The sequence below is a fragment of the Phyllostomus hastatus genome, unplaced genomic scaffold (genome assembly GCF_019186645.2).
Source record: "Phyllostomus hastatus isolate PE091 unplaced genomic scaffold, TTU_PhHast_1.1 phas_contig_148, whole genome shotgun sequence".
Lineage (NCBI taxonomy): Eukaryota > Metazoa > Chordata > Mammalia > Chiroptera > Phyllostomidae > Phyllostomus > Phyllostomus hastatus.
In genome coordinates, this window is record NW_025333607.1 from 10263400 (window position 1) to 10283562 (window position 20163).

Genomic DNA, 20163 nt, shown 5'->3' on the forward strand with positions numbered 1-20163 from the left:
TATGTACATAGTTGGAGTTTCTGAAATGGAAAATAAACAAGAAATGCTTAATATATTATTTTTCTTATATAAAGAAGATTTAAATCTGCCTTGAAAGAATCCATTTATGCCATTCTCAATGTTCCTGTTTTGCATAAACCTTTTTACATTCTTTTTCAGACCACAACATTTTATCAGGATGTAAATTATGAGGCAGTCAATGATTACTTCAACTTGCAGTAAGTATGACTTTTAAAAGAACCTACTCATGTAAAATATGCTATTCAGGTTTTTGATGTGTGACTATCCTTTTGTTTAAATGGCCCCATATCCTTTTAAATACCTAGATTTGACATTCCTTGCAGTGTCTGGATAGATGTGAAATTAGGGTTGGGTATAAAAGTGTAGAATATATTCTGTGTGGTTCAGTGGAAGCATGACCTATCTGAAGGTTCTCATTCATCCAATTGAAGATGCAAAACAAAAGGAAGGCTATTTCTTGATTCAGTAAATTTCCAGCATGTTTTCTCATTGTTTCTCCTTGTCATGCTGTGGTTTGGAATGTTTGTGTGCTCTGGCTTGGTGGGTATTCCCTCAGAATTCTGTCGCTGTAGAATACATACCAAATTGTCCAGTCCATGGGATACTTTAGAAAAAAATACCAAAAGCTTTGAAATTAGCCACAGTAGAAAAACAAAATGTGCTATCAGAAAAACTGTGTACAGAATCAAAGGTGGAATCTTTACTTTCGTGTTCTTTACAGATCTGTACTATATTTCTGAATTTACCAAACCAAATATGCCATCAAACTGAAAAAAGCCACAATTGGCATAGTTGTAAGATGCTTCCTAATTTCAAAGGTGTTAAGTGAGAAAAAATATGTATCTTAGAATTAATGAAATATGGCACAGTGATTTAAAACTGAAGATGAGCTATTTGTCCCCTGATTTATTTATTATACTTCATAATAAATATACATATTAAATAAATAACTAAATAAATATGACGATGTAATAAACATTGGAAGTAGAAGGACATTTGTTTGTGGTTAGCTTGTTTGTATTTGTTTTTTCTCAGATTTTTCCTTAGTTGAAGGAGGGGTTGTGAATAAAGCTTTCTAAATTTCTTCTGTGATTTTTGAGTTGTTTTGCCCGGGCACAGAATGACTTACGTGCCCTTCATAAGCTAGAAGGGCATTATATCTTCTCTCCCTTTCCATGCCAATGAGATCATAGTATGCAGCAGAATGTGGTTCAAAAAACTATTTTCATAACTTCCTCTTGATTGTTCTGAAGGTGCTAATCCACAGGAGGGAAAATGTGTAGAAGCTAGAGAAGGAACTGCCACAGTGGCTCTGGCCTGTGATACCGCCAGGAAGCCTGACGGAAGGTCAGCGGTAGTGACCTCCGCCCCCCTCCGGGCTCTGCGGGTGTCAGCCACACAGGGGTTTGAAGTGCGTGCGGGTGGATGCTCATTTCGATTCCCCACTGTGTCAATCCTATGTTGGCCGAGCATGGAATACGATGAGATGACAGTGACCTTCGGGTCTGACCACAGGCACAGCTGCTTTAGCAGAACCCGAGCGCAGTCACCAGCACCCCTTCCAGGCCCCTCGCATGCCTCCCAAGAGGTTCGGTCACATTGGGTGCGTGGGACTTTTCAGCTGCTCTGCAGAAAGGCGGGGTCATTTCTACCTCCCCTGTGAGTCTGTAATCACCTGTATGTGTCCTTTCTCCTAGAGACGAGAAGACGGGCCTTCTGCTTATTCAGCTTAGGCCGAGTGAATATGCAAAAACATGTCCAATATCCCCAAAGGTAAGTATATCTAATGCATAGACACAAATTTCCAGTTATAAAAATAGCCACAACTTACTTCAATACAACTTACTTCAATAAGGCATAGGTACAAATTTCTGGTTATAGTTCTGGGGATATAAAGTGCAATGTAAGGAATATAGTCAATAATATTCTAATAACTATGCATGGTGTCAGATGGGGACTAGGCTTATTCAGGGGAGTGCGTCATAAGGTATATACATGTCTAATCACTTTGTTGTGCACCTGAAACTAATATAGTATTGTATGTCAACTGTAATTGAAAAATAAATTTAAAAAAATAATGAACAGCAAGTAAACTAAATGAGACATATAACATCCACATAATACCACCTCCCTAGTACTTAGCAATGCTGAGATAGCATTGGTTTACTTTGGAAACAAAAACTCAGATTTCTGCCTTCTGTGAGTTTACCATCTAGTAGAGGGAGATACATAAACATATACAAAAAATGTGAAGTCATTCCTTTTCTTCAAATAAATAAAGCTGTGTAAAGGAAAACTGAAATTAGTGGAAACCATTAAAGTGGGATACAGTTTATCAGAGAAGACTGCCATCCTGCATTGGTTTCTTCAAAACTGTAACCATTTCCTTACTTCAAAAGAATGTGTCGAGGGCCTCCTGTGTTTCTGGACTCAGTCTGGGTGCTTGGTAATGAGTTGCGAAGGTGGAAAGGCGGCCCCTTCCCCAGGGGCAAACAGGAGCCAGCGCGGAGGAATGCGGGACGCAGCGACCAAACAGCCCCAGTGACAGAGTGCCCAGATGATGCCTGAAACGCCTGAAAGAGCAAAGACTTAATGATGATGGACAGCGAGGACTGCAGGGATGGGTGTTGAGAGAACAAATCAGGTCCTCTAGGTGAGGCCAGGTGGTTCGGAAAACAAAATCCATGAGGTCCTGCTGTTGTACAGGCCTCTCGGGTGGCGCCCAAAGGTCTTGGTTTAGCAGTGCGCCCATCAGGCTAGGCTGGTCATCGTTACCTGTCCCCACCCTCATAATCCCCAAGTCCTTCTTCAGGGAGGAAGTATTGGGTGGTTTTCAGATTTGCCTTGTGGAAATATGCAACAGAGCAGACATGTTTACAACAGAATGCAAGTGTCTAGGTCAGCTCTGCAAGTCTGGGGAGTGGGGGTGGGGTCAGGGTAGACAGCAGTGAGTCAGGTGTCCTGGAGCCAGGTAGAAACACATAGTAGTCATCACAGTCGAGGAAGAACCAGGACTCTGGTTAAAAAGAAGTCAAGTTAAGCCCTGGCTGGTGTGGCTCAGTGGATTGAGTGCCGGCCCTGCAAACCAAAAGGTTGCTGGTTCAATTCCCAGTAAGGACACGTGTCCAGTTTGCAGGCCAGGTCCCCAGTAGGGGATGTATGAGACACGACCGATCACTCTCTCTCACACACATCAATGTTTCCCTCTCTTTCTTCCTCCTCTCCTCTCGCTCTAAATAAGTCTTTAAGAGCGTGCCAGCTGAGTCAGGGCGCAGCAGAGGTGCAGGTGAGACTAGAGGAGAGGTGCAGGTGAAGGGTGAGACTGGGTGCGTTCTCGGAGATGCTGACCTCAGAAGGCAGAGAACCAACCTTTGGGCCTCATGAGCAATAAGGAAGAAACGAAACAAAGAACGAGGAAAAAAGTGATCGAAGAAGGAGGAAAACAGTGCATTTAAGAGGTTATTAATGTGGATCTATAAAATGTCATTGCTTTTAGCTACAGAAATATTTTAGACCATGTGCCTCAGAACCACTGACCTCACCACCTAAATCACTTCATTCTAGGTGTTCGCAATAGCTGTTGGCTGTGATCGTAGTAAATACATTGCTGTGAAAGGGCAAGTATTTTTGCACTTGACCTGTCTTACTCTTTTCATTTGGAAACCAACGGTGAACGAGATGGTAATTCTTAGTGATAACTTCAGCCTAATGCCTGACATGTTCATAATGAAATCCAAAATTGAATGGACAAATTATCCAAACCAAGTTTGTTGGAATTTTTTGCCAAGTTGGGTGTTTCATTTGATCATTCCTGAAAGGGAAAAAGAATCGACCTCTTTCTGGTGTGCAGTGGTGCAGGCTGGGATGTGTGTCATCCACTTGCCACAGCTCTCTTTCTACTACGTAGGAAAATCAAGGTCAACATACAGAAGTCTGTTTAACCGAGGTGAAATGTACAGTGCAGATAGCCATGTGTTGTGATTCCTCTCCTGTGGTTAGAAGAGGGGCTGAGTCTGTGAGTGAAATGATTTGCTCTCATCCAAAACGAAGGTCTGCTCATCTGTCATGCTGATAATCTTTTGAAAATTGAATTGTAATAATCAGCTGCTGGATTGATACTCAAGCATTCTCATGTCATTCAGCAAGGAATTTGCATTTTCTGAAAATCCTTTGCCGGGAAACACAAAGGCTAATTGAAGTATACAACCCATAGCCTCTCTTTCTGGGACGGTCTACATACACCCTTGCTCATTAGAGTATGGCCTCTGGACCAGGCCTCCCCTGGGAATTTAATAGAAATGCCGAATTCCACTTCGGCTAAGTCAGAATCTCTATTTTTAAAAAATTCCCGAAGATGAGTAGGGGCAGTAACATTTGAGAATAGCTGCACTCAGCAGTAACTTCCCCAAATCAGTTCCCAGCGTGCAGACTTCCTGTTTCAGTGAGATGCACAGCAGCCTGAATCAGCGACTTCTGGGAGGGTCTGGAGAGCAGGGTTACTTAGCAGTATCCCCAGGAGAACCTGTTTACAAAACACAGATTTCAGGAGTAAGAACAGGGCCTCTCAGTCAATGACCCATTGCTCTGGAACCCAGACAACAACCCTAATCTGGGATTTGGGTTGTGGTTGTTGGGGCCCATGGTTTCATAGTTACAAAAGGACATATGTGGGGTCCAAGGTATTCTACTACTTTTTCTTTTCATTACCGTACTGATCCATTACTGTATTTTGCCATGTATAATGCACACCCAGTCTTTGTGCACATTATACATGGGATTTTTTTAAAGTCTATTTTATTGGTTATGCTATTACAGTTGTCCCATCTTTTTCTCCCTTTTATCCCCCTTCACCCTGCACCCCCACTCCCTTCAGCATTCTCCCTCCTTAGTTCATGTCCATGGGGACATACTTATAAGTTCTTCAGCTTCTTCATTTCCTGTACTATTCTTAACTCCCCCGCCGCACATCTATTTTGTACCTACTGTTTGTGCTTCTTATTCCCTGTTCTGATGGGAGACTTATCAGTAGAGGAGAGCATCTCTTGGGGTTTCATTTGGGTTTGAGGTGGGAGATGGTCCAAACTTCCAATAGCTATCTAAACACAGTGGTGATTAAGGTTCCTTACAAGTTACAGCCTACAAAAACAGTCCAATGAGTAATTTAACTTACTAAAACTGCTGTCGTTACATACGCCAACAGCCTATGTCTGCATCAATCCAAGTTAGAAATTGTGCGAATCCTTTAAGTAGACCCTTCTCTGCACAACTGAATCTCTAGTAGAAATTAGAAATCGGTGTTTAGGAAAAAACATCCACAGAAGTGTGTCTTCATTTTGTTAGATTTGTCTATCAGTTTTCCTCATGTATCAAATATAAGAAGTAAATCAGCGGATTTCAAATTCTGGTGTCTTCAGAAACATTTGCGAAACTGATTTTTAACAACAGAAATGCTAGGGCAGCACACTCACCCCAGAGATTGTAATTCAGTAGGGGGTGATCCTGTGACACCCTGAAGTTTGAGGATTACTGGGTTCAATGATTAAATGTTTGTGCAAGTATGTCAGAAATGATGGTATTACAACTTCATTGTGTTTTATTTTTGTAGATTTACCAAAAGATGTACCCCACGTGATTTCTATTACATTATCGAAAAGTAAGAAATACTTTAACATAAGCACTGAGTTTTTATTCATGTAGCACCAACAATTCAGAGCCAGTATTTATTCCTATTAGCATCCATCTGTTATAATATATGCATTTATTGCTATAAATTTACCTCTAGGCACTGCTTTTGCTGCACGTAACATATTTTGAAAAGTTGGATTTTCATTTTCATTTAGTTGGAAATAGTTTTAAATTTCTTTTAAGATTTATTCTTTACCCATGTGGTACTTAGAAATGTGCTGTTTAATTTTCACATAGTTTGGGAGTATTTTGTAATTATGGTTATCTATTTGACTTCTGTGATACCTCCCTACCCGTAGTAATGGTGTTGATGTTTAAGTTGGAAAAGAGGAAAAGATAAGTAATGAAAAATGTCTTCTTTACAGATCATATCTGAGAAATCGACCATCTAAAAACTTGGTAAGAAAACTATAGTTTTAGCCCTGGTTGGCGTAGCTCAGTGGATTGAGCACAGGCTGGGAACCAAAGTGTCGCAGGTTCAATTCCCAGTCAGGGTACATGCCTGGGTTGCAGGCCATGACCCCCAGCAACCGCACATTGATGTTTCTCTCTTTCTCTCTCTCTCTCCCTCCCTTCCCTCTCTAAAAATAAATAAATAAAATATTTTTTAAAAAAGAAAGAAAACTATAGTTTTATCAATCAGCCTAATACAAAAATAACGAAAGCATTTTTTTTCCAGAGAGTACAGTATAACTGGCAAATATATGGCTGCCCATTGAGACTTGATTTTAGAGAAAAGTTTCACCCTTTGATTGAATTGTAAGTACAATCTCACTAAAACTCGAACTTACTTTGAAAGGTTCAAAATAAAAGATGAAAAGGCTAATTAATCATGCACTTAATAATCAATATTTTTAAGCTCCCCATACACGTGACACCAGGTTTTCAGTGTGGGTCCACCGAAGGGGCAACCCATGGTCCCGGCATGTTGAGGGAGGCGCCAGTTGGGCAGCTGACACCGAAGTGGGTCAGATGGCCAAGGCTCTTTTCGGGGGTGTAGGCAGAGTCCCCTTGACCCTCCTCGCTTCACCCTCTCTACGTCTCTCCCCCATCTCCTACCAGCACCCTTCCCAAACTGGAGGTACTTTGATGGGAATGAAGTCCCCAGGTGACGTGTGACTTTTCTTTCCGTGGGCCAAGAACCACTGAAAGCTTGCAAGGAAAGAAACCATGTGCACTGATAAGGGACTGGGGAGATTTCAAAAGTATTCCCTCTAACTTTTAATTCTCATGAACAGCATTTCATAATAAAAATGCTCTGGGGAAGGCTTTTCCTAGTAATTTTGTATTCATCTGTTAGTTTCTCTGACTTTATTTTTGATTTATAATTACAGAAGTGACAGCTAGCTATACATTTTAAAATATACGAAGAGATAAATGACCTATATTTCTCTTTTTTTTGCTATTACAAATAAAATCGTGGTGCATATCCATTGGTGGCCATGTTTGGACTCTGGTCCAGATGTACGATTAGGGTAAATGACTGGAAGCGAAGTTCTTAGGTGTGAACCATCAACACGTGAGCCGAGGCACTCAGCGTTCCGGGCCCTTGGGCTCCTGAGCTCCCACAGGGTGGGTGGGTGCAGGATCATGAACCAGGAGCTCTGGTTCGCCTTTGCCCTCGGAGCTGCCCCTGTGAGGATCCCAAAGGCCTCTGCCAGTGCCTTCTTGCCCCCACTGCCCCACGCAGTTCTAAGACCCCACGCTCCTTCCCCTCTTCTTACGCCATCCCCCCCCCCCCCGCCGTTGGGGTTCTGTGAGCAGCCAGGCTGGCCGGCTCTCTTGTCGAGCTTTGATTTCCCACACATCTAACCACACCACTGCTTTTCCCGGGCCCTCCCAGCCCTCCTCGCCCTCACCGAGGCCTAGTTATCTCTGTTTTATGTAGTGCCTCATCCCCCGCAGGGGAAACATCCCAACGTCCTCTCCCACGGAAGTGCGCGCTCCACTCCAATCCATCATTATTAAACAGCTACTGGGCACTAATTACCGTGCTCGGCACTGGGAATTCAGAGATGAATACGACAGGATTTCTGAGCTCAGGGGTGCAAGAGTCTGATGAAATAGACAAACACAGGAGCTGGCGATAAGCTGAGTGGAACGATCGAAAGCAGCGGGTGGGTGGGTGGTACTGAAACACAGAAATACCCAGCCCAGGTACAGAAGGAAGAGGGGCTCTGGGAGACGCTGCCAGGAAGCATGCATTTAGCTGAGTCACTGAGGCTTCAAGGGTAATGAAGACTGAGCTGAAGGCCAGCCAGGGAGGAAAGAAGTGAGGAAGGCAATGAATTCCCCTGGGTAAGCGTTTTCAGCGGAGAGAAGAGCCTTTGAAGGTGCACAGAGTGAGAGCAGAAGGGTCAGAGCAGAGGCTGGGGAAGGAGCCAGATGGATCCCCAATGGTGGAAGCCTTTCTCTACCCCTTCAGTAGAGCAGCCTGGCCCCGTGTCATCCATCAGGTGACATCGGTCAGAAGAGATCCGCCACCCATTTCCACCACCGCGTCTACTCGTCTTCAAGCACCTGTATCAATAACTCTGCCTTCCTACCACCATAGCTGGATGCCCTGTGACTCTCAGATCCATCCCTCCACATGTGAATTGCATCCCCACCCCTTTCCTAGTTGAAAGCACCGCTCCAGAGAGTGTCCCCTCCTTCTGCTGCACCATCACCTTTGCCCTCTCTACTGGCTCATCATGCAGACACACAGGCCATGTCTAAGGGTCCCGTGGGGAAGCACCAGGGTCTGCCCGGAGGCAGAGGGAGGGAGGGGGAAAAGGGTGCAAGAGCCTTGACTTTATTGCCCGTGGGAAGGAATGGAGAAGGCAGGGTAAAGCAGGCTTAGGATTGGCCCTTCTGGAAAATGTGAGCAGGCTCTGGGCCTAGGGGTTGTCCCTACTTGTCTGATACCTGGCCCTGAGCAGTTAGGGCAGTTGGAGAGCGCAGAGTAGGAGAGCTGGAGGAGATGGCTGGGCTGGGGGCTCTGGGTTGGTTGGTTAGCATGTGAAAGGCATGCTGGAAGGCCAATTATTTGCTATCTCTACAAATTAATTAACCCTGGGAGGGGCAGTCCCTCCAGTGAGGCCCCAAGTGTTAAAGCACCACAAACAATGGGGTGTCCTAGAGGTCACACGGGATAGAAACCGAGCACCGGAGCACTCAGCAGAGAGGTCCCTCCTTCCCCAAAGTGGAACTTCGGTTGTGAAGTTGCAATCTGTAGAGAAGTTAGTTGCCCATTAGTGGCCTTTCTACATTCCTCAGGTGTAATAAATATTACATCTTATATTACTGAACATAACGAAAAGAAGCCATGCTTATCCTGGCAAGTATTTTTATCCCATAATCTCAATGAAATAAATAAAATGTTAACAAAGATCGTTATAAACCCAGAGAGCAGGGGCCATGCAATTTATCCTTACTGCCACTAGATGGCACTGCAGCTTACTGCTTTTGGTGAGTGTCTAAAGATGGCAGCTCACAGTTCAAGATCATTTTCATTTAAAGCAAACATAGGGTTTTGCCACTAGTCTTAGTCATTCAGAAATCTGATGGCTTATAGAGGATGCAATCAAGCATGCTGCACCTTCTGAAGTTCCTAGAATGAGAGCTGTGCTAAAGAGCCTGACCCAAATCTCTCAAACTACAAAACCGTGTGCATCCCCACACCCTGGTGCATTATTACCCCATGGGCAGGGTCCAGCGCTCTCCCTAGAGTTTGCTTCTCTGCGCTTCTCCTCCCGCCCCAAGAGCAGTCAGCGTCCACGACTCCAGTCCCCAGTTCCTCTCTTTATGACTTCTGTAAACTAATTAGGGTGGCAATGAAATAGCTTCTCCCAGACCACTTTCTGACCTTTGAAATTTTTCTGCCCCATTTGTGAGAATGGGACGGTAACTGTTTTTTCTCCGCTCTCAGGAGCAGAGAGTGGCAATTTGTAGCTGGCCTGGGGAGCCAGTGAGAGTAGCTGCAAAGTCCAGCAGCGATCTGCACAGCGAGCAAGAAGGCACTGTCAAGGCTCTGTTAGTTTTTGTGAATAGACCCAGAGAGGGGATGCGGCCAACATACCGGACGCTGAGGCAGTCTGTCTGAGACCAAAGTCCTAAGTGATATTTCCGTTCAAGGAGTGCAAGGGACAGTTCCATTTTTAGAAAAATGGGTAATAACTGATGGAGAAGGAAGACATGCGACCATTTTTAAAACAGCCACAAGTTCTGGCTAGCAAATGTATGACTGTATCAGTACCTGAACTGTGGCTGCGGTCTTATGATGGCAGGAAAAAAATAATCTTAACAATGTGAAGTAACGCGTGTCTTTTAAAGTCACTGGGTTTGGGGTAACTACTCTAAACCCAGTGGGGCTTGGGGCTTCGGTGCCGGGGTCAGGGGAGCAGGCAGCCTGGCCACGCTGGGCTGTGTGCTAGCCACTGCTGCTCGCGCCAGTCCTCCCACGGTCACGGGCTGTGTGTGCCCGTTGCCCCAGGGGCTTCTGGTGGCTTCTGCTTCTTCACCCACCTCAGTTCTCCCAGATGCCCCTGATCCTCTGAGAGGCAGCCATATCATCACCCGTGGCCTCCCCCAGGGAGACAGTCAGCCTCTCTGTCTTCATCGTAGCCACTCTGTGGTTTGCTGCTCTGCTGCGAATAGGCACCCACTGGGTCTCTGCTGAGTAAATGACACCAGATCCTTGCTTTGACCGGCCCCCATTCATCACTCATTTCTGTCTCTCCCCCTCTGTGACCAGCCATGGCAGCGGGGCCTCGGCTACTCTCCCACTGAACCACTATTGAACCATGATCAGTATATGGTTCGTATCAAAGCAAAGAGAAGCTATGGCTCCAACAATGTAAAACACACACACACGCAAACCTGCTTCACTAGTACTAGGTTTATTCTGAGAGCTGACGGGAACCCATACAGCGGGCACTGGGACGATTTTACAAATAGGGACACTGAGGCACAAAGAGTTTCATAGCTTCCCCAGGGCCACAGAGCTGTTGAGTGATAAAGACAGGATGGAAACCTAAGCCCATCTGACTTGAAAGCTGGGGTGGACCCCGCTATTCTTCTAGAAAATAAAACCGGTCCACTGTGGGTAGAAAAAAAAAAAAAAACATATCGCCCGTACAGCCTGTGACCACTAAAACTAATTTATGAAAAAGAAGCCATTGTCACGTGGAACAGGTTTAAAGGGGCCAGAAAAAAATAAATGATATTTATAGGAGGCTGAAGTAATTCTTTTTTTGTGTTGGCTTTTTCCTTCAGATACAACAACGAGGGTTTTGTAGAAGAGGTTAAAGCCAACTTCATCGTGTGGGAAATACACGGCAGGGACGACTACAGCTTCAACACCACGATGAAGAAGGTACGGCCCCCAGGCCGCAGCGGGACTTAGCGTGCACTTAGACAGGGCCTTCTGTTGTAGATGGCTCCGCAGATTATCTCAGGGGGAGAACACCAGTCCACTGCGGGTAGGAAGAAACATATACTACCTCTATATCCTAGCACTACAAAAAGTAATGTATGAAACAAGAAGTCATTGTCCTATAAGACAGATTTAAAGTGGTCAGAAAAGAATAAAATACTGTTTAGAGTAGCCTGATGCGATCACAGATACATATTTTGCTCTCCACACTGTGTTGGATGCTGGATTTTTCCGGTCTCCCTGCCTTGCCTCTGGCCTTTGGGCATCGATCACATTTGTGCTGAATCAGACAGACACTCTCTGAGCTTCTCCTCACTGGACTTCTTCGTATCATGTGACCTGCTGACCTTGCCTTCCCAGGCCCCCTCTCTCCTGGTTTCCCTCCAGCTTCTCTGACTGGTGGAGCTCAGCCTGCACAGCAATTCCCCCTTATTCTGCCCCTTGACGATGCAGGCCACAGCACAAAGGCCTCATCACTCCCGCCGCAACTCCTTTCCCAGCCACCCCCACATGGGGCTTTTGGCCCCAGAGGGGGCTTCAGGATGGAGCCTGTCTGGAAATGGATTCCTGAGGTTCCCCCGAGAGCTCGTGCTCAGACAAAATGAAGTAACATGCTCCTTTCAAAGTAACTTTCTCATCCACCAGAGAGACCTTAGTTCTCCAAGGACTACCCACCCAGGAAGCAGCTGAGTGGCCTGAGCCCCACCTGCTGTCCCCTCCAGAGAACGGCAGGAACTAACTGTCCTTTAATTGTGTCACCAGACCAACCCATCCCACCACACACTCCTCTTCCACTCGTTCGACACTCGGTGTGTAAGTCCGTCTGGCCTACTCCCCTCTGCCCGACTCCCCCACCCCACCCCGCTCTCATCCCTAAACTTCTGCACCCTCCACACCTGGGCCCACACTCCCCTCACTCCCCACCTTCTCAGACCTTCCCAATGTATCTTGGGGTTCAATGCCCTTCATCCTTCTTCAATAAGTGTTCCTCAGAGAATGTCATTTTCCTGTTTCTCCACCAAATCCTATTCTTCCCTCACTCGAGGCTGAGCTGTGGAACTGAGGATCTCCCTAACCCACACTATTATTTCCAGATCATTATCTTGTCACCCTCAGCACACTGCCATTTGTCATCCAGCTGCCATCTAACCCGTCCCTACCTGCCGCTGTCATATACTCGGAACTTACTGATTTCTCCTCCTGCCCTGCAAATGCAGGACGCCTGCATTCTGCCATCTGCCCTGGAGGGTTACTGCTGGGGAAAGTCTTTAAGAAGAGGGACTGCATTTTCTGGCCCCAGCCGCATCTCACTGGGACCACGTGACTGGTTCTGGCCCTGCAGTAGGAGCAGATCCTGTGGGCCACTTTCAGGATGAAGCACTTTAGGGGGGACCCCATGAACCTCCATGCTTCCTGTCTTCCTTCACATGTCGTCATGTGACAGCAACAACGAAAGACGGAATAGAGAGTGCTGGCACACAGGGCCCAGGGTGGGGGCTTCAAGGAGCCACCAGACAGAAAGAGCCAGAGCTCCTCGTTCAGGTCTTTGGGGAGGGTCATCCATAAGAACAGCCGCCCAGGGAGATCTGCACTGAATTACGTGTGATCGAGAATTACCTGCTTACGGGCAAACCTCTGAGGGCTGGGGTTTACTGCCAGAGCACACAGAGGTGAGCTCAGCTCATCCAGCTCGCCCTGGTAAAGCAGTTCACACAGTCCAGTCTGGTCTCAGCCCCCAGTTCTTCAGGTCCCTCACTGTTACTCCCACTACTCCTCTGCCTCCTTTTTTCTCGCACAATTGAGTGTCCGTTCACTGAAGCCTCTGCCTTCTCCCTCCCTCCTTCTTCCACCTGCCTTCTTTCATTTTCCTGTCTACCCTGACATAGGTCAGTTCTCCAGTCAGTTTTGGTTTTGCCAATATCTCGGTCACTTCCCCCAGTGTTGTTCCTGCTCACTCTTATGGGCAGCTTTAGACATCAGTCTCCCTGCCTTATCCGTGCCTATATCTGAGCTGCTTGATCACTTCGAGGAAAAATAAAATAAAATTGGAATAACTGGAATTAGGCACTCAGCTCTGGGGAGTGATGGCTGGAAAGGGAATGAGTCAACTGGAAGAGAGGTCAGAAAGAAATATACAGCATGGAGAGAGGAACTGATTTAAAATAGAGAAAAGGCCCTGGCTGGTGTGGCTCAGTGGACTGGGTGCCGGCCTATGAACCAAAGAGTTGCTGGTTCGATTCCCAGTCGGGGCACATGCCTGGGTTACAGGCCGGGTCCTCAGTGCGGGTGTGTAGGAGGCGACCACACAGTTGATGTTTCTCTCCCTCTCTTTCTCCTTCCCTTCCCCTCTTTCTAAAAATAAATAAATAAAATGGAGAAAAAACATAATGGAGATGTGATGCTAAGATCTAAGAACTGGAGTCCTAAAAAAGAGAGAATTCTAAAAATTCTAAAAATGGCAGGAGAATGCGAACAGCATATGCAGAGGAAAAGATCTAACTTTTTGGTAATCATGATAGTGGTGGTAATATCTGTATTGTTACTCTGAAGCTGTGAGGTTGTGTAATGTGAGATAAAGCAAACGTGTAATGATGAGACATTCTAACACTACCATTCTCCACCAAGTGTTTTTGTTTTTTTTTTTTGTAAAAGCAAAGAGATAAATATGTAAGATAGAAGAAGTTAGACAAAAATTCTGAATTCCTATAGAACTCAATATAAACTCATGAGGCATTATAACAGGTATTGGTCTGAATATACAATATGTGAACCTAATGTTTATATAGCATGACAGAGAGAAATAGGTAAATTTTTCCTACTCTGTCTATTAAGATCCCTGGAAACATAACTTGTCAGTAGCAGTTACATATCCTCAGTACCCAGATCGTTGTGCTGAAATAGCATTCCCCACTAAACGTTACTGGGAATTCTTAGATGAATGGCTGATTGAAGCCTGAAGGAGAAAGTGTACGCATGAACTTGGAGAAGTTTGACATACCCTATAGCCAGGACGTCTCAAAGACTGCTAGGGTCATGTCAATGGTAATCAGAGGTCAACATGAAGACCTTCCTATGGGCCAAAGATGGGGCAAGTTGAGCTACATTAGAATAGTCACTGCGAGGGTTCAATCCATTAAATGTGTTAAATCTCTGCATTCATAATGATTTTTTTAAGTTTACCTTCGGAGAATGATAGGAAACTAATTTCTTATTTTGAAAACAGGCAAAAAAAGAGAAAGAAACAAGTGTTTATCCTACCTTCCTCAAATAAACTATGCCAGTGAGTAACCAAATAGTACATGAGAGGAAGCACCTCTTTATAAAATTCTTCCAGTTCATAAATGAAAAAAAAAAAAGAATTTGAATACTATCATTTTACAACGTAAATAATAGAGGTTATTATCTCAATCAATTTGACAGTGGACAAATGGGTAAAATGAACAAATGCCTTAAAAAATATAATGTAACAGTTCCTTGTATTCCAAGAAAAATATAGACATCTCTAATCACAGATGGCTTTGTGGTCGAAGTCTGTAAACAGTTTTTACTTTGGCCCATAGAAACCCATCCAGATGCCCTGGCTGGTATAGCTCAGTGGATTGAGCGTGGGCCTCTGAACCAGAGGGTCACGGTTTGATTTCCAGTCAGGGCACATGCCTGGGCTGCAGGCCGGGTCCCCAGAAGGGGGAGCGGGAGAGGCAACCACACATTGATGTTTCTCTCCCTCTCTCCTTCCCTTCCCCTCTAAAAATAAATAAATAAAATCTTTTAATAAAAAATTTAAAAAAAACCTCATCCAGATTATCAGTGTAAGGGGAGCATGTTCTGACTCATTTGATGACTCGAGGAGGAACTCTAAAAGAGGATTTTGAGACAGTCTCACTCATGACCATTGACACAAAACACTGAAACAAAATAGTAGCGAATAAAACTTATCAATGTATTTTTAAAAAATCATATATCCAGACCAAGTTTTGTTTATTCACAAAGAGTTGGCATATCATTTGAAAATCAAGGTAATCCAGCATATTAACAATGAAGAAGAAAAAATATAAGACTATTTCAATAGTTGATAAAACATCATTTGTTTAAAAAATTATCATCCGCATATGATCATTTTTAAAATAAATCTTAGAAAATTATAAATAGGTGGTAACTGCCTGAACCTAATACAATATAGGTATGAATAAAAGCTATAGAAAACATGCATGTAAGGTGAAAACTGGAAAATCTGAAATCAGGAACACGAGGTCAGAGCGCTGGTTTCCACTGTCTCTGGCCAACACCGTTCCTGACCTTTGTGAGGAGACAAACAATAGGTAATAAAAGTAAATGAGAAGTATAAAGGTTGGAAAAGAAGAAATAAAGCTGTCACATTCATTCACAGGTAACAGAACTGTCCGTGCGACACAGTCCGCAGTAATAAAAGAGTTTAAGAAGCTCTCTCTGTACCAGGTCAATGTGTGAAAGTCAATGGTTTCTCTGTGTGTCAGCAAACATTTAAATAATTAAACACTTTTCAAAACATAATTTTCACTGGCACTGGAATATATGCAGTACTTACACATAAACTGACACCCTGTCTTTATCTGTGGACAGACTGGTTGCTTACATGAAGCCCAGACGTGGAGGTCGATGACGGAGCTGAACAAGGACCTCCCATTAGAAAAAGTCTGGGGACCTGAGGTAAGAAAAATGTTCCCTTGCAAATTGTTTATTTCTAATAAGTAGTTTGGCATTGCGGTATTAATAAAGCTGGATGGAAACACTTTGGGTTTAAATTTGTTTTTGTAAATCAAATCTGATTTTTCTGTTGGATTATACTGTGATTTCAAAAATGCTTCATCTTTGTTTCTGTTTGATCTTATGTTGCTCCTGTTACTAACAATTTTGTATCATTTGATCTGCTGAAAATCTGTGTATACAGATTATTAAATGCCTGACAAACATGTTAAAACACTGAGAGTGAATCTTTCTAAAGGATGCCTGGAGTTTCCATTCGTGTACAACTAAAAGATCATTTCTTAATGCCAATTATCCATCCTATACTGCTTTCAATGTTTTGCAATTGAATTTATTAAATTGAGATTGATGCATGTTATTTGGAGAATCAAATTGTATCTCATGAAGAAAAAGTGATATATAAGCCACCTCAGCCTATAAAACATTCACCCTACAATAAGGACGTTACTTTGCTTCTACATCAGAATCTGTGCAGGTCTAAACGGAGATACACGCAAATGCTGTGCATCACCCTCTGTGTTCCACTCTGAACACTTCACCTTCCACCCACCACTGCCCATCTCCCTGACAGCATAACTCCAGAAGCTTTTCTCTAACAACCCTGTGAGCAGCCCTTCAACCCCAGCATACCCTTCAGTCTGTAGATCCCACCACCCTCACCCCACTCCCAGGCTACCTTTCCCCTCTTCATCCAGCTTAAATTCCACGGGCAACAATTATTTCACCCCGTTAATATGCACCCTCAGATCCTTGGCCCCCTCTCACTCCTTCCTAGTTGTGTGACTAATTCCTAACCCTGGTGAGAGTCAAGTGTCCACCTTAGCAGCTGACTATGACTGAAGAAAAACACACTCATGCTGACTTGTTTCGTTTTAACGCCATGACTGAAAAGGGCCCATGATACTGCTCAGCAAACAGGACTGTCATTCTCTAGTTCATTCCCTCTCTGCTCTCATAAATAGCTAGTGTGCACTTCCTCCTCTCCCCCAGTGTCCAACACTCCTTCACCCATCCTAATTCTTACCTAGTGAACGTGCTTCCTACGTCACCAAAAAAAATTTATGGTAATTATTAAATCTGGTGTTAGATCCCGTTAAACATTGCTCTAAGAAGGTATCCTTGGTAATCCACAGGCTTGATCATATTGACAAAAGGACCCAAATAAGAAGAAAACTTTTATATACACACACTATGGGCTTAGGAACCCCTGATATAGACACAAAAGGAGGAACACTAAACCTTGGGTCATTCCACTAGTTGGAGGTGGGGGAGATGAGGAGGGTCAAAGGAGATGAAAAAGGAAGAATCCGAGAAGCAGGAGGAAAGCCATCCTCCTTCAGGACTTTATTAAACATCAACTGGTCAATGAAGACTTCCCCGGAACTCTCTAGAAAAAGATGACCCTCTCCCTAGGACAGTCCCTAGCTTCCTTCCCTAGTTTCTCCAATGTCATTAGCATTTGTGACTCACTGACACATTACGTGGTCCACTTACTTATCCAATGTGTGACCTGGCTCCCCAACAAGGATGCAAGCTCCATAAGAGGACATTTGTGTGTTTTGTCCCATGCTCTGTCCCCAAGATCTAACCCAGGGTAAGGGCTCAATAAATGTTTGTGGAACTAATTAATTAAGTCTAGGTCACCTACCTATTACATGAGTATTAATTCCACTATTAAGAAATCATAAGGAATTACACAGGTAATAGAATCAGTTAAAAATGAAACTTACCTCCTGACTTTTTGTTGAAGGGTCTGGGGTCCAGGATAGAGGTGATACTCTATTTGCCAAAATCACACAAAGGCCACCCAAATGTTCTGAGACTTTGCCAAAATAACATACTTCTCAAAACAATGGGCCGCCTGTTAATTAACAGTCGTGAAACTTGCCTCAATCAGTAGGATACCGTGCAGTGGGTCTCAAATTTCAGCGTGCACTGGAATCACCCGGAGTGCACTCGGTGAAACCGCACCTGCAAGGCTTCTGATTCAACAGATGGGAGGGGGCAAAATGTGCATTTCTAACAAGCGCCCACGTGATGCTGATCCTACCACTCTGGGGACCACATTTAAGAACCACTGAAACAGTGGCTTGCAATGCAGAAAGATCCGGAGTGCCCACACCAGGCCCTAAATGTTCCATTCTACTGTGTGAAGACACAAAGCTCTCCACTGAAAGGGAGAATTCAGTCTGGAGCCTGAAGACAACGGAAGGCAGGTACCTGCAAAGACCAGTTATGTCCCGGGGCGTAAAGCTACCCCGAATGAAGGGTGTGTGAGCGGAACAGTAACCCGACTGTGTGTTGACTAAACCAGGCAGTCGGGGGCGCTCTGTCCCCGAAGCGTATGCCTGGAATGAAGCAGCATTCCAGTGCTTGCGGCTGCGCTGATCGCTGCCCATTGTCGATGCCACAGGCGGGAACGACCTGCCTGAGAGAGCTGAGGGGTAACTCTAGAGACGGTCAGTTCTCAGGAGCAAAAGCTGAAAGACTCAGAAGGAAAAGGGACATTTCCACAGGCTCTTCCAAGTCAATGCTGGCGTTTCAGGACGAAAGGGAGAACGTGGGTACCGCATGGTTGGCTGTACACACCCAGCTCGAGACTGAGTTCAAGTTTCTGGACGTGGCTGACATACTATTTGGGGAAGTCCTCCGCTAGAAATGAAGTGTAACCCATGAGGCTAGGGAAGATTTGTTTTCTCCGAGACTAGACAGCTTGATTAAGTGGGTTTTCCTCTTTATTCCCTGTTTAGAACTATAGGCACTGCTTTTCTTATGCTATTGGAAAGCCGGGAGACTTGAATCAACCATATGAGATTATTAACAAGTCTAACTACAATCACTTAGTGTGGCCCATGTACCACACTGGAATGTATGTGTTTCAAGTGAAGATCCTGGATCCAAACTATAGGTAAATATAAATGTTTTATTATAATAGTTTCAGCATACTTCCTCGAAATTAAAATTTTATTTGAAGTTAATTTTTAATTGAATGTATTGGGGTGACAGTGGTTGATGAAATGATATAGGTTTCAGGTGTGCAATTCTATAATGTATCATCTGTACACTGCACTGTGTGTTCACTACCCCAGGTGAAGTCCCCTTGGATCACCATTAATCCCCCCCATACTTCTTCTACCTCCCCCAGTCCCCCTCCCTCCTGCTGTCGTCTGTGTTAATTTGATGCCACCCAGCTATTCAACTTTTGTGATTATTTACATATTTGCTCTTTCATTTTTGTAGCAATCACATTAAACATTCTATAGGGTGGGAGGTCAAATTTCATGCTAACCATTAATGAATCAGTTCACAATTACTATGTTCCTTGGCTGTGACAGATGCAAATACAACATAAGAACAACCTCAGCCTTCGAGGTGCTTATAAATGAACGGGTTGGGGAAGAAGGTGCGCGGGACACACACACAAACCAAGGGAGGTTAACGCAGAGCAAATACTGGGGCCTTTTTCCAGTATAATCATTTGTATTATTGGGGGCAGAATAACACTTCCAAGATGGGAAAGATCAATGCTGCTTTGAGCATCGGAAGAAAACCTCCTGGAGAATCAGGAACACTGGTAGAACTGGCATTGCCAGAGGACTAGAATCCGCCTTTCCAATGAAAGGACTCACACTAATAATGAAATGCCTGTGGCTCGTGGAGTCGTGGAGTCGTGAAGGAAGGTAGAACAAGCCTTGAGTGAAGAAGGTAGAAAACAAAGGAGGCAGACTAACCTGAGGCACAATGTTCAAGTCAAGTTCAAACCATGTCCTTAGCCTCCTTAGCCTCTTTACATGGCAAGTGCTGTGATGACAGTGTAGTTCCTGCCAAACTAACCTGGGAAGAGCATGAACAGTGGTATAAAAGGCAAGTAAACTATACACAGATAAATGACAAGACTGAAGTTGACAAGGCAAGAGCTCAAAAAAAAAAAAAAGGTGGCAGTAAGACTAGAAAGGAAAAGGTCTAATAAACATATGTCCACGATGAGGGATTCTATTGATCGAATGTGGCAAATGAAAGAAAACAAGGAATTGATATAGTTTTTAGTTTTCTAGACTCGGTGATTTAAAAATCATGGTCTTTTCTTTGACCAAAATAGCTAAGGAGGTGGTTTTTCTTGGGGGGAAGTATTAAGTTAATAGTCCTGACTTTACATCTGAGGGGACAATGCAATATCTGAGTGAAGATGTCCTACAGACCGTTAAAAAGTCTAATCTGGGCCTTGTGTTGGGGGGAGTGGCTTCTTCTAAAGAGCTGGAAATACAAATGGGGGTCTCCTCTCTAGTCATTCCATGAAC

At 44.3% G+C, this 20163-nt stretch overlaps 1 protein-coding gene across 1 annotated transcript in view; it reads left to right on the plus strand.

Moving 5' to 3' along the window:
• CATSPERE (catsper channel auxiliary subunit epsilon) overlaps positions 1–20163 on the plus strand; it is a 57069-nt gene that overhangs the window by 32481 nt on the left and 4425 nt on the right. The window contains 9 exon segments of the mRNA XM_045817791.1: positions 160–218; positions 1719–1794; positions 3586–3638; positions 5627–5674; positions 6072–6105; positions 6386–6465; positions 10963–11062; positions 15722–15808; positions 18616–18773. Coding sequence (XP_045673747.1) covers positions 160–218; positions 1719–1794; positions 3586–3638; positions 5627–5674; positions 6072–6105; positions 6386–6465; positions 10963–11062; positions 15722–15808; positions 18616–18773 — 695 coding nt within the window.